The sequence below is a fragment of the Silurus aristotelis genome (assembly GCF_946808225.1).
Source record: "Silurus aristotelis genome assembly, chromosome: 26".
In the NCBI taxonomy this organism is placed as follows: domain Eukaryota; kingdom Metazoa; phylum Chordata; class Actinopteri; order Siluriformes; family Siluridae; genus Silurus; species Silurus aristotelis.
Window position 1 is genome coordinate 12530634 of NC_139599.1, and position 15428 is coordinate 12546061.

General features: G+C 35.8%; 1 protein-coding gene across 2 annotated transcripts in view; it reads left to right on the forward strand.

Moving 5' to 3' along the window:
* The window catches only part of fibcd1b (fibrinogen C domain containing 1b), a 164755-nt gene that overhangs the window by 60910 nt on the left and 88417 nt on the right, over window positions 1–15428 (forward strand). For both annotated transcript variants that reach the window (XM_083531929.1, XM_083531930.1), the window contains one exon: window positions 11283–11762. In XM_083531929.1, the coding sequence (XP_083388055.1) occupies window positions 11283–11762 (480 nt within the window). The remainder of the gene's footprint in view (window positions 1–11282; window positions 11763–15428) is intronic.

A 15428-nucleotide genomic window follows, 5' to 3' on the forward strand; every position in this document is an offset into this window, starting at 1 on the left:
CATGATACTGTAACTACAATATGTACCTTATTTTTCGGACTATAAGCCGCTACTTTTTTCCCACGTTTTGAACCCCACGGCTTAAACAACGAAGCAGCTGATTTATGGATTTTTCCTGGGTTTTTCCCGGGTTTCACAAACTTCAAGCCAAAAAACTGAGCAACATAACATTAGACCAATGAAATTTCAGAACGGAAACAAATAAACGCACCTCACCTGTGTTCTGAGCTGCATGACATCGGAAGAAAAACTTTCACCGGTGTTAATTTTTAAACCCACGACCAGTGTTGGGCAGTAATGCGTTACCGGTACTTTTTACAGTAACTAATACTGTAACGCGTTACTTTTAAAAAGAAAGTAACTTCGTTACCGTTACCGTATGGTGCGTTACCCGTTACTTTTATAAATGAATGAATTTGGGCTGAAGTGTAGACTACAGCTCATTAATTCACTTTATTTGAGTATAAAGACAAAAACTTTTAAGTCAAATGTAAGCTGTGTCTTTCTGGTTCGAAGCTCGTATCTACTGCGATAAACAGCAACTCCCATCTGTTGAAGCTCCTTCAGAAACTCCATGCCTGAGGAGCTAGAAGCTAGAAGCTAACCCGGTGTTCTGTTCTACATTGTTGATAGTTTTCATACTTTAGCTGTAAAAGGAGAATTTTTAAGAGCTCAACACAACAGCAGAAGCCACTTTAGTTTTTGATTCTGAATATATTATTTAGCTTGTTTTGTTATTTATTTCAGTAATTCTTGTGATATATTCAGTTTGTGCTGCTCTGACTTAAATAAAATAGTGTTTAAAAATTACTTTGTGTTTAAGTCAGTTTTGTATTTTTATAGAACATAACGCATAAAAGGGCATTAATGGGAACATTGAAAAAGGTTCTTTAAAAAAGTAACTAAAAAGTTACTTTTAACAGTAACGCATTACTTTTTGGTGTAAGTAATCAACAAAGTAACGGAGTTACTTTTTAAATGAAGTAACGAGTAACTGTAACTAGCTACTATTTTTTAGTAACGAGCACAACACTGCCCACAACGATGCCAAAAGATAAACTCCCCAGAGAAATACAGTGGTACCTTGACCTACGAGTTTAATTTGTTCTGTGGACGTGGAGTTTTCCATATTGAAAATACTTAAAATGGCAATAATCCGTTCGAAATCTCAAAATGACACCCCGTTTTTATGTTTCATGTTATTAAATTGGAAAATAAATTTCTAAATAACAAATCTTGTATAAAAACATAATAGAAAGAGAATGTAAAGATATAATAAGGTTTTATTCAGTGAATGTTCCTTGGAGATGAGACGACTTGAGCTAACGAAAAAGCTGGTGGTGTGTGTGTGTGTGTGTGTGTGTGTGTGTAGAGGAGGGGTAGAGGCGATAAGCGGAGGCGGAGGGAAAATTAGTTTTTTACTATCACTCCTGTACACTACGTATCCCTAAATTTTTTAATTTTTACTTTTTCTTCTTTGCTTATCTTAATTTTCGTCACAATCTTGCTTTCTGGCTTCGCTTCGCCATCTAGCAGCGGCGTCTCGAGCTCGTACCTCAATTTTTTGCTCGCGTAACAAAGCAAAAAAATAGACAGAGTGACCGCTCGTACCTCGGAAAACTCATACACTAATGCACTCGTAGGTCAATGTACGACTGTAGTTGTGAAAGGAAGGAGGAAAACAGTGAACAATGACTTACTTGGTCGGCTACTGTTTAGATACAAGCCATTGTAACGCGTTGAGTCTGGGTCATGGGAGAGCTCGCTAACTCCAGTTACAACAGAAATCATAGAAGCACAGACAGGTTTCCAAAACTCATGCTTTTTTATTTTTCTTGGCATCAGCGTTATGGGTTAGTCAAAAAAACTTAGAAATGAGGATCAGAAAATAATAAGGACATAATCCTCAGTCTTGCACACGCAGTAATAGCGGAAGAATGCAGTGACATGCTATTCCCAAAATGCCGCTCTGCTCTTAAAGGAGCCACAACATATTTCACCCATTACACCATGTAACAGACACTCTCTTTCGGTAAAGCCTGTGTAAAGTTTATTAGTTTTAGTGTAGACAGCTTATACAGCTTATACACAGGTGCGGCTTATTTATGTTAAAAATAAAAATATTTGTAAAATTCAGTGGGTGCGGCTTATATAAGGGTGCACTTTATAGTCTGGAAATTACGGTACACTTTGAATCTGTCACCTGTAATATGTACTATACATTTAATGTACATTATTTAAGTTTAAAATGTACACCTAAAATCGAAGCCTTGACCTTCTATCTATCTATCTATCTATCTATCTATCTATCTATCTATCTATCTATCTATCTATCTATCTATCTATCTATCTATCTATCTATCTATCTATCTATCTATCTATCTATCTATCTATCTAGCTGGCTGGCTGGCTGGCTGGCTGGCTGGCTATTTCACACTTATATAGACACTGTGCTGAATTAAATTACACTTTTTTTTCACACTAAAATATAAAGCAGCGGTATTGCATTCATAATTTCGTTAAGAGATAGCTCTCTCTGTCTTCCTCTGTCTTTTACACACACACAATCCAGAGTCAAAGGGTTTGTTTGGTTTACTTTTGATTTTCTCTTTTTTCTGATTTCTCTCTCTCTCTCTTGCAAGTCCAATGCTATCACATGACCTTTAGAGTTACACATTGAATTTTGTCAAATCATAATAACAAAAGCTACATTAATGCCATGTGCCAGTCAAAAAGTAGTATTATTTTAAAGTAGACAATGGCACTCTCTTTACAACATTTTCTAACAAAAAGATCACAAGACTATAGACTATTTAGCCGTTCAAATTAATTAAATTTAGTTTCTGACAGACGTGTCCAACAGTGCATCAGAGTGTATATAGGAGTTCATATTCATATCCTCAGTGTAGAATGAAACAACGTAATTGGTGCATCTTGCTAACAATACTTGTTATTACAGGAGCTCTGGTTGCCTAATGGACTAGGTGTGTTAGATTAGTACACCTTAATGTAAAATTTGTTCAAAAAATTAGCTATGATTTGACCCTGTTGATAATTGCTTATTGCTCCAAAAACATTAGTTATAATAACAGGATTTATAATCACAGTGTACACAGCAACCACTTGTTTAGATTCTAGATATAGTAAATAGGTACTAAATATGGAATGGGAAAATCACAAATAAATCAGGTGTCCACAAACATTTGTTAATTTAGTGTACTGTATATAAGCAATAAAAATAAGCCTTTTTTTGGCATTATTTCTAGAATTTCTGATATGAAGGATGGCAGCTAAGACAGTGTTTTTCAAAAGTCTGACAGTTTCTTTTTTGTTGAACTGTTTTCTAATATACTTCAGAGAAACACCAAGCTTTTTATCAACCAAGAACAAAATAAAAGTCCATCTAGGTATACTGCAGATGAGTCACTAATGGGTTTGAGAAGTTGCAGGGTCTGCCCAACCCGTTTTATTCAGCCCTGTGATTTTTAAAATGTGTATTGAAGATGAATGAATGCAACCTGTATGTTTCCAACACTGCCTTTTACTGTCCTGTAAACATTTATGGGATTAAAGATTTTGCCAACTTTCAAGACTTTCTGTCCCAATGCACGCTGAGTAAGGCTGGGTGATATGATGCTTGGCTGCTGTGAACATTTTGCTATCAAAGTTGCTGTTTTAAAAGCAGAAAAAATGGCCAAGCCTGAGGATTTGAGTGAGAAAAAAAAAAAAAATTTACATTGGTGAACTGGTGACAGGGTCATGGGTGGCCAAGGCTCATTGATGCACATAATTCCTTAATCCATGGATGTTCTATCATAGTTTGGATGTTTTCACTATTATTGTACAATATTGGAAAAAAAAAAATGTTTAAGTCTAGGAAGAGCATGGACTTTCTGTTCTTTCTTGTACAAGATTAGCAAATTATTTTGCCGCTGTTGTTGTGCACTGATATAAATGAAGCAGCTGCTTAAAAACAAGGTGCCCTAAGGGCAGAAAAGATCATTCATGTTTCAGAATGATAACAATAAGCTTTTCTAACATAATACATTCTTGTTAATTATATCAAATGTTTAGTGGAGTGCTTGTGCTGTGCTTTTTCCCGCTGACATGATGGATTCATGTTGATTTATGAAGCAAAATGCAAGCAATAGCTCTTTCTCCTTTCTTTGTCCTTTGCGTATAACATTTAGACCTGAGATAACTGAACAGAGTAGGGAGTTCATACAGACATTGTGCTCACCGGAATACAGATATAAGACGTATCTACAGACGTATGTGCCACGTGAACATTTTTACATGTCTCGGTTATGCAATCATCTGACATTGAACATAAGTAGGTCCAGCTGCAATATAGGAGCAGTAAGAGCATTATGTCCAGTGGCATTGTCTGGCAGTGTAATGTAACAATACGCAATAAATTAGCCTGTCATTTTCAGAGACAGTAAAGTTACTGAAATATTGAAATCATAGAAGGGAAAGCAAATATATACGGTAGCTATGACATTAATAATAAAGCATTCCTATTAAAGGATAATTTATTTAACATGTGACTGCCTGGTCAGCTTATTCTTAAAACTGACAGAACATACATCTCACATATATATTTTTAGGCAAAAGTACATATTATCTCTTCCTTTCTCAATCACAAAATAAAATAAGGAATGGCTTTCCAGAATTTTCTGTATCTTCTGTTCATACAATTGACCAAATAAAAAGGTCATTTCTGACATGAAAATGTAATCTCTCCTGTATCTAGGTCACATCCTGGTAACATGACCAAATTAATGTTATCACTGGCTCTGAAAAATCAGAAAAAAAGAACTGCAGAGGCATGAACAGGTTATTTTATTATTCTTATAAAATAAAGTTCAGAACCCTCATCCTGTGTTTCTTAAATCCAAGAAACTTTCCTTTTTAAATCTGGCATTTAGGTGTATGTTAAACAGGTAAAAAAAAATTCTAGTAGAGGAATTATAAAATATAAATAATCATGCAGGTTCTTAATTATCCATTTACTTTTCAAAATTCTGTTCATGTGAACTAAGGAACGATCACTGACAGTATAACGTCTCCAAGTTACGATGTAACCATGGTTCCCAGAGGGAACAAGACGCTGCATCAACAACACTTTGGGAACGCTTCCGCATTGTCAATTCTCTGAATCACGTGTGTAATCCACCCAGTGGAAAGCAGCGGGGTCACCAGTGGGGTAACATCACCAGCGGGGTGATCCACAATCCATCTGCTAAACGTCTGCTTGTTCACTGGGAGACCTCTCCTCGGAGGGCCATAACAGATAAACAGCTGCTCCGATTTCCTCCACAGACTTGTTCTGTGGAGGTATGTGTCCAGTGCTTCAGACAATCGATTAAGCTTTTCCTGGTCTGGGGCCTGGAAAGAAGGGGGGAAGAATGCTGGGAGCATAACAGGTCATGGGACGACAGAGGGTACCTTGGGAACATACCAGGATCTAGAGCAAAGAAAGGCACTGGACATGCCTGGAGTAAACTCCAGGAATGAGAGGGCCACAATGGGCCTCTCAACCATGGTTTGCCCAGCCACAATGGGGCCACCAGAAGTAGATGGACTCCATACCATGGCATTTAGCCCTAGAGAACCAGACATCTTGAGCTCTGTAAAATTATATATATAATTGCATGGGAAGAACAGCTGGAACTGCAACTACTGATACTTGGCCCCATGAAACCTGTTGACGACCGTAATCATAGAGTCGCCGAACAGGCCAGTTAGCTCTAGAGGGGCATCCAGCAGAACGGCCCTATCTCTGTTGATAAGATCCGACAGGGTCAGCCATAAATGCCTTTCGGCAGAAACAAGGGCGGCCATTTAGTGGTCCTTAGAGCCAGGTAGACCTTCTGACCGCCTAAAAGGCCCCTCACTTTCAGCTCTTGCAGCACTGGGAGCGGAGTGTTCGCATGGACATGTGAGCGCAATCTGCGCAGTCGGCTCCCTCGAGAACCGATTTAGCATGCTCCGCTCCCATGCAAACAATACACAGGCTGTGGGTATCCCCCCAAAATATAGTGGGGGCAAGGAGGGACACATGGCCTGAAAGAGTGTTTTCTCTTGCTGCTTGCTTTAATTTTTCGTTTTTTCCCGGACATTTACCACTTACCATATAGACAAACACATATAGAGTGCTTCCTGAACAAACAGAAAAGCTTGCGCCGGCTTCACTTCATGTGCTTTTTTTGGCTTCCTGGTCGTGATGCCTCGCTTTCCATTGAAGTGATTACACACATGATTCAGAGTGTGGACAATGCGGAAGCTTTTTCAAAGCGTTGAGTTCCTAGAGGGGAACTATATATTTTTAATGGCTTTACATGAAGTGTTCTTTTTTTTTTTTCAGTGACAGACATTAAAGGCCAATCAAATTGCAGGCAGTAATGCATTGTCCATTAGCATAGACCAACTGGTCTCATAGATATTTGTTGGTAAGAACTTTTCTTTTATTAAGCTTTTATTGAGTGAATTGTGCTTCATGTACAGCCAAATACGTAAAAACTTTTACTCAGTGCTGTGAAATTAGGATCATGTTTGAAGACAAGGAAAAAAATACAGTGGCATTTAAAGACACACATATACACTGATATGAAAAGTGATGACAGAGTTGTTTTAGGTTGCTGCTAATTAACTGAAACATGTAACAGAAGAGTAGGTTAAGTGTGTGTGTAGCATTTAGTGGTAGGAGCAGATTTTCTAATGATATCCCCCCCCATGTCATAATGCCTCGGTCACATGTCCACTACCTTCTTAAAAGGGCTGCTCCGGCCGCTAACACATAATACATTACCGCTAAATTTGAACCCCCAAGCTAGAAAAATGAACAAAAAACCCACAGTGGATTCACGTTTATTATTATATTTAGAATAATAATATTTTATGCCGGTTGTATCATTTTATTTTGTTGTATTTATCCGCCACACTTTAAAGGCCGGTCCGTGAAAATATTGTCCAACATCAATCTGGTCAATGGCGCAAAAAAGGTTGGGGACCGCTGATTTAATGAATGAATGTATCCAGGCTGAACAAACAACATATAGAACAAAAGCAGAGCAGGAAGTAAAAAGTACAGATATATGTGTTAAAATATAATAAGTAAAAGTAAAAAGTTAAAAATAAATAGTAAAGTACTGATACCAAAAAAATCTACTTAAGTATTTGCACTTTACTACTTCCCATCTCTGATGTAAGCATACAACAGATTACAAAGCCCAGATCTGTGCTTAGATACAGATTCTGTCTTGGTGGTCTACAGATATTTCCCTGGACTTCATGGTTTGGTTTGTGCCCTGACATGCACTGGGACCATATATATATATATATATATACATGTGTGTGCCTTCTCAAATCATGTCCAATCAACTGAATTTACCATAAGTCGGCTCCAATTAAGTTGTAGAAACATCGCAAGGATGATCAGCTGAAACAAGGTGCACCTGAGCTCAATTTTAAGTGTCATGGCAAAGGCTGTGAATATTTAGGTACATTTGATTTATTTATTCATTTATTTATAAATTTGCAAAGATTTCAAGCGGACTTCTTTCACATTGTCATTATGGGGTATTGTTTATAGAATTTTGAGTAAAACTATTAATTTAATCCATTTTGGAATAAGGTTATAACATAATATCTGGAAAAAATAAAGCTCTGTGAATACCTTCCAAATACACTGTATATACATTGTGTGTGTGTGTGTGTGTGTGTGTGTGTGTGTGTGTGTGTGTGTGTGTGTGTGTGTGTGTGTGTGTAAGTGCAATATATCAGGTGGAATTGATTGATTTACATCATTTACATATTGCTTTTTGTCACCTTTTACTACTCACAGTTGACTCTTTCTTTCTTACTTTCCTTGTTTTATATCCATTGCATTGCATTGTTTCAAGGCAGCTACAGTATTCATTGATACCCTCTCTAAATTATGACTCACCTCAAGCAGAAATGTCATGACATACTGACATACACTGCCAGTCACTGAACTCTAAAGGCTAATTAGACTAGGGATTTAGAGACCGATATATTAATTATGATGTATATTCACTGTACTATTGTCAGAGGATTAGGTACATTTGGGAAAAATCGAGAACTGTCTCCACAGCTATTTCTTGGACAAAATAAAATAGTTACAGTTAACCTATTTTTCCACAACCTGTTCCCTTTTCCAGAAGTGTCCCATCACCATTTTGTCTTAGTTAAAATGGTGCACACAGTCTGACACATGGGATTGTGGCATGTAGGACAAAGAACAGTGCATGTATGCTGCTTTTAAACAATTAGCCAAATGTAGGTATCTCAGCTTTTGTGTCCAAGAGGAGTCTGCACTTACTTGGCAAGTTAGTTGCTTATTCAGTGTTCCAAAAAGACGAGTCTATAAATACATGACAAGACATTCATTAAATGGTTACATCAAATTTAATGAATAGTATTTCAGTTGTAGTTTAACTTTTAAAAAGATTTAGCACAGCTACAGTATTTGCAGTTCAAAGAATAGTATAGATAAGTAATATTTTGTCCGAAATTCAAATGACATTTTGACGTAAGACTTGAATTATTTAATTGCTTGTCAGCAGAAAATGTTGCTTGCAAAAGTATTTAAACCCTTTCTTGGAATCAATTTTTGCTGCACTTGCAGATTTAAGTGTGTTTGGGTAAGTTCCTAGCAGCTCGGCAGTCAGTTGCGGAATGATTTTCATCAAATTGTTTCTAACAGGTATCCTCCAGGTTCTCCAAGTTGGTTGGATAATATTTAGTGAATGCAATGTCCAAGAGCTTTAACATATTTACACTGGGAATTTGATCGGGACGTTGACTTTTTTTTTTTTTAAACTACTCCTGTATTGATTTAGCTTTATTTTTTTAGAGCAGACTAAAGTGAGTTATATTATAACCTCCACCTGTAATTTGCTCCATTATTACCCCTTTATTTTTGACAAGATGTCACGCTCAAGTGGCTTGTTTCTTTTTTGACCATCCAGTTCTCAATTGCTCTTGAAATTGTTATATTTTCTGTAACTATACTCTTTAACCTTTTCACACATACTGTTGCCTTCACAACCACTTCCTTCACCTCCACCAGTCTTATTTTTGACAAAGGGCCTGGCTTAAATCAAGTTTTAGTGGAGTGATGCTTTCCTCATAACTTATACTGCAGTATTTACTGGCATGTCCAAACTGTAAGAATAAAAATGTCTTAGAATGCTCCTAATAATAAGTTGGAGCTGTTTAATATTTATATTTAGTGAAAAAAAATCTATAATATCTTTCATCCAGAACCTGTTGGGTTGAATTCAAGCAGCATTTTTTGTTGTAATTCTTGTTTTTTTTTTTTTTTTTTTAAATACTTGCTGACAAATCACTTATGTAATTGGAACACCTGCACAACTGCTTGTTCATGCAGTTATTCCATTAAAAATTGACAGTTTAAATTTTTTAATATTTTGCAGGTGATGTTTGTTTTTCCAGACTTTAACAATCCCATTTTTTGAGGTCCTGTACCCACTGTAGTCTCTGATTCCTTTTCTCAGATGATAGAACTGTAACCTGATGAATTTTCTGCTGTGGTGTTCTGTGCTTTGTGCCCTCTGCATTCTGAGACAATTTCACACTCACAAAAAAAAAAAAAAGCTATATGAGCTACCATAGCCTTGTTGTCTTTGTACCAATGTGGTCATTCTCCTCTGAGATCTCTCATAAAAATATATTTGTGCCTATTTGTTTTTTTTGTTGTTTTTTTTTACTTTTCTTTTTTTCTGTGCCTAATAATTTCATAAAAAATAGCAGTTTAACAGTTTTGGAAATACTGAACATTCTGAGGTTTGATGTGAACTTTAACTGCCCTGTATCTGAAACATGAATCACGATTACATGCACTGTGCTGCTGCCATGTGATTGGCCAATTTGATAATTGCATGAATGTACAGGTGTTCTTATTAAACTGGCCAGTCATTTTATAATATAAAAAGAATAATTAATAATGTTTACCATTATTGTATGTGTTATATAAAGACACAGCAGCTGGCCATATAGAAGAAGAAGTGGAAAAGATTATGGATTGCTGCTTGATGCATCTATATATCTCTATTTCTCTTTCTTCTTTGTTTTCTCATTCTAATTCTCTCATTTCTCATATTCTACACATAATGACTAGCAACTTAAACTCCGTCCTGAGTTTTCTTAACTCTTTTACTTTTCTTTATCATTGTTTCTATCACTATCTCTATATCTGCCTCACTTAGTTTACAAAAACATTAGCACACGTGCGGAAAGTACCCGTGCGTCGCTACGGAAGGCAGAACGCTAAGCAATATGGCAATAAGCAGTAAGCGCTGAGCAGGACTGGATGATCAGAGATCAGAACGTAACGTCAACAACTAACGTACTGCCCCTTTGTAGTACCGATACAGGGCAAACTACTTTGATAGTAATTGTTATCGTGCATCTAACATCTAATAAGAAACAATGTAGTAAGTTTCATTAGGATCCGTAATGTTATTTCGAAGAATTTACAATGCGTGAGAAATCGCGTTTTTCACGAGTTAGCCGCGATCCAGGGCGAATTTTTTAAAACCCTTTCTTAGTGAGCACCTAAGACCCAAGAGGAAGGTATGTTCCAAATTTCATTGCAATCCGTTCAGTGGTTTTTGAGATTTCGTGATGAGAGAGTGAGTCAGTCAGTGGTATTTGAACTTTATATATATAGATTACAACCGGTTGACTTACTTACAATAAACACCATGTTGTCTTTTCTAGACACCCTGGGAGATTAGATCATTTATTTGGCATATAACAATATTGAACTAATATGGCATAAAGTTCAAGGCAAGGCTTGTAATTGAAGTCATTCACTAGATTACATAATAAAATTATTTATTTATAATCTATTTATTATAAGATAAGAACATTGAGAGTGGATAAAAAAAAAAAAATGTTCCTAAAAAAATATAGAAATTGCGATAAAAAAACATGAATGATTCTTTAAGCTTCTTGTGTATAAAAGCATTTTAATATAGCTTTTGTTTTGTTATATGACGCCTGAGTCTGAATTAATCAGATCAGATTAATCCAATTATTAACATGAAATGATTTTGTTGTATGTATCCTAATTAGACACCATCTTATGGTGTTTAATCCAATTTTATAGTGTGAGTATTGATACTTAAGTATTTATGTGTGGGCTGCACTCTGTACTGTGCTACTGTTTGCATGTAGGTTGGCCAGGTATTTCTAATACACTTTTTTCCACCCTCTCTTCCTTTCTGCAGAGGATGAGCTGCAGTTATTTACTCTGCACTATCCTTCTTTTCGTGGCCGTCCTGTTAGCCATTACAGTAACAGGCACCATTCTGTTCCTGAACCACTCCCAGTCTCCGCCTATTTTGGATGGCCCGCCACATATCACTACCAATCAGGATGAGGCCAATGCTTTGGTCACAGTTGAGCGAGGTGATGGCTCACGCATCAACATTTTTATTGACCCAAACTGCCCTGACTACAACAGCAATTTCCTGCGACTGGAAGGAGTGCAGACCTCCCTACTTCACTCGCTTACGGATCACGACTCAGACCTCAAGTCAGTCAAAGGCCAGGACCGGGCACTGCTGGTCAATCTTGCTGAAGAGGTTGCAAAGCTCTCTGCACATGCCGGCCAGTTAAAGATGGACTATGAGTCTCTACGGAGGGGCCAAAGCAACTTAGGACAGGACCTTAACACTCTGCAAACTGAACAAGGAAAGCTTATACAGGTACATTTCTCTAACTGTGTTCAGATACCGTCAGTGTTACTCAGTATTACTGGCTGCAAAAATGACACAAAATGTTGTTGTGGTTAATTAACAAATCTGATTATACTGAATATACACATCTAATTTCATATTTGAGACAAAATAATTAATTTAGCTTGTCAAGGGGCCAAGTTTTTTGTCTTTGAGACACATTTTGTGTGGAATTAGAGGTATACTATATGGACCAAAATTTGAAAACACCTAAGTATAAGATTTGTATATGCTTTTAAACATGTAATCCCCATTTTCTCTCATAATAACCTTAACTATTCTTAAAAGGTGTCCAACTCTCCAACTTTGTACTTTGTGGTAACATTTTTGTAGAACCACATATGGCTGTAACATATGAGATTTTAATATAAAAACTTCTGGTAATTTATAAAGCTCATGTATCCCAACGGAGCTCTCATGACCCATGTATTTCCTAGGATAGAGCTACTTGACATAAAGGCTGATACAAGCCATCTGTCAAAATACAAAAGTCTCAGCAGAAATGTTACAATTAGTCAATATGGCAATATCTAAAATACAACCTTTCTAAACTTGTAACCATAGAGAATGCTAGATCTGGGGTGACTACATGTCAATGAAATATCAGAACCTACTTGTTACATCTTTCTCTATGAATATATGCCATGCTACATCCTGTAGTAGTTTTATACTTTTTTTGGCTAAACATAAATCGGAATTGCATGTGTGGTGCTACCAAATGTTAAGTGAATTATCAACACTCAAAAGTATCATTTTGGATTAACACCCCCTGCATCTTATGCCAGTTTCTGGCAAACTGGGATTGATTTACCCTGCTGCACTCACATAACCCGGTGCCAAAAAGAGATTAGAGAGCTGTTAATCACTATACAGCATCTGTGCAACAGAGGGCGATATACAATATTACAACCTAAATTACTTTTTTAGATTTGTAAACAAAGTTAATGGCCTGTGTGTTAATGTTCAGGTTTATCTCTCTGGAATGCACTTTTTCTAAACAGTTTGTATAGGCCTTTGTTGCAAGGATGGGGGATCCTTCATACCACAAATATGAGAACAAGAATTTATGCTGCTTGAAATCTTTTTTTTTTTTTATCTTATACATATTAATTAAATCTTATACATATTAAAAGTATAAAGTTCTTGTATGTGACCTCTTACATTCCAGGTTGCATTGATTTAGCTATACTATAATTCAGCTATATTTGGCTATACAAGGCATACCGTTTTATTAAATTGCCTTATTTGGCAAAAAAACTAAACAAACAAAAAAAAAAAAGATTTTTATGTTCACATTTATCATTGCAATTTGAAGTGCATAGCAATAATACTAAGTATGTTCTATACAAGATTTATAAAATGTTTAAACTTACTGAAAGGCATTTTAGATCAACAAATAAATAGTTTAGACATAAATTTTTACCCTCAGAAAGTTTTTAATGGCTGTGTCTAATGCCATAATACAATAATTTGAGCCAAGTCTCATTCTGGTTCTCGGTGACAGATTTTGCTCTAGAATAAGATCAAAGAGTCTGTCACTCTTCACTATTTAATCAATTTGTTTATCCACCTTGTGAAACTACTGATTGAAATGATAAAAAAAAATAAAAATGCCTTTGCTCTAATCTCATTGCAATCTGGTGGAAAGTAAAGCTTCAGACTCAAACAGGCAACACTAAATGCACAACTTTAGATTGACACAAATTTCTACACTGGAGACAATTCATCCAGGCACTTTGAGCACCACTGTGGGAGACTCCTTACTGCTAAAAATGCCCAATTTTTCCCCTGGTTTTATGATCACATTTATTTAAACAAATACCTTTTAAGTCCTATGAACACAATACTAGCTTAGAAATGTATCTGCCTAATGTACCAACATATTGGCACAGATTTTGTACGAGAGGTTTGAGGGTGTATTCAATGCTCCAAATGATTTCAAAGTCTTCTTAGTGGAGTTGAGATCAGGAATCTGGCCTGAAAACATGAGTTCTTTCTCTCTTAGTTTGTCAGATAATGTTTTTAAAGACTTTGTTTTGTGTAGGAGGCATTCTCATGCTGGAACTTGTTTGTGACTATGTGACTGTGAACGCAAACCTACAAAAATATCCTTCACAATTGTTTGCTTCTCATTTATGCTAAATTCTTCTGAGTAAGAGCTAACAAAGAAAGAAAAATGTCAATGCAGAACAAGTTGTCCTCTTTTTTGGTCTATTTTTCTGTCCTATTTCTAGGCTTAGGCCTTGTTAGCCGTGATATTCAGTATGCTTTTTATGATCATATTGTTCCCGACCCCTTTAGCTACTGGGCTACTGTAAAGGTCAAGGTGACATGATTCAGTGAGGCACATTATAAGAGGCATGACAGTGACAATGATCCTACAGTACCTACCTCTAGGTTATAAGATTGCTATGACACACAGGAATACTGCAAAAGATGTTCTATAAAACAAATGCACCTGGCAAACTGTGTGTATTTATAATAGAAAATACAGAATACAGACTGTGTTGAAGTTATGAATATGTACATACTATATATATATATATATATATATATATATATATATATATATATATATAAAAATATGGTTTTCCTAGGGAATTTAAATTAAGGCAGATTTAGTGTTTTGTTTGCAAATTATATGGGCAAAAAATCTTAAAATTATAAATGGTTCATGAAAAAGCTTAACAACTTTTTTTGAACTGTTTTAAGCTTTCCTCACAATGTCCAGCTTTTCTTGAAGTCTGTCTTGTAAATGTTCTTGTAAGTGTATCTGCGACCAAATCAATTTCTCCACCTCTGTCAGCCATTCTGGAATGAAGAAACAGCTATTAAATCCACAAAAATCTATTTGAGCTTTGCAGCAGATGCAGTTTGCGAGTCTGACAATCAGATGCTCTGACTATCCAATCAAAAGATGTGAAAATTCCGGTGTGTTCTGGCACCTGTGAGAGAGCCTTGGAGTGGCCAAATTGCAGTCCGATTGGTTAAAGTAACAGCTTCACTCAACATGCAGTTTATACTAAAATACCCTGCAGTGCTCACAATGCTGGCCTTATGGCAATACATGATGTGATAGCTGAAATTTGATTGGATAGAAACTCCAATGTAATTGGAGTTTCACTCTGTAGTGCAGCAGCAGCAGCATACCTGACAGAAATGCTATAAAATGTAGAGAAATAACTTTTGGGAGAAATTATATACATATATAAATATGTATATTACAAGAACATTTACAAGACAGACTTCAAAAAAAATCTGGATATTGTGAGGAAAGTTTAAAACAGTTCCAAAAAAGTTGTTAAGATTTTTCATGAACCATTTATAATTTTAAGATTTCTTTCCCATATAATTTGAAAACAAAACCTTAATTTAATATATAATATGTACATATTTGTGTCCTTATAACACAATAAGGTGTATGTCTGTATTCTGTATTTTCTATTATAAATACACACAGTTTGCCAGGTGCATTTGTTTTATAGAACATCTTTTGCAGTATTCTTGTGTGTCATATCAATCTTATAACTTAGAGGTAGGTACTGTAGAATATATATATATATATATATAAAAATTTTTTTTACATTTATTTATTTTTTTTTATTGACAATGAATTAACGACATTGTTACATGAGG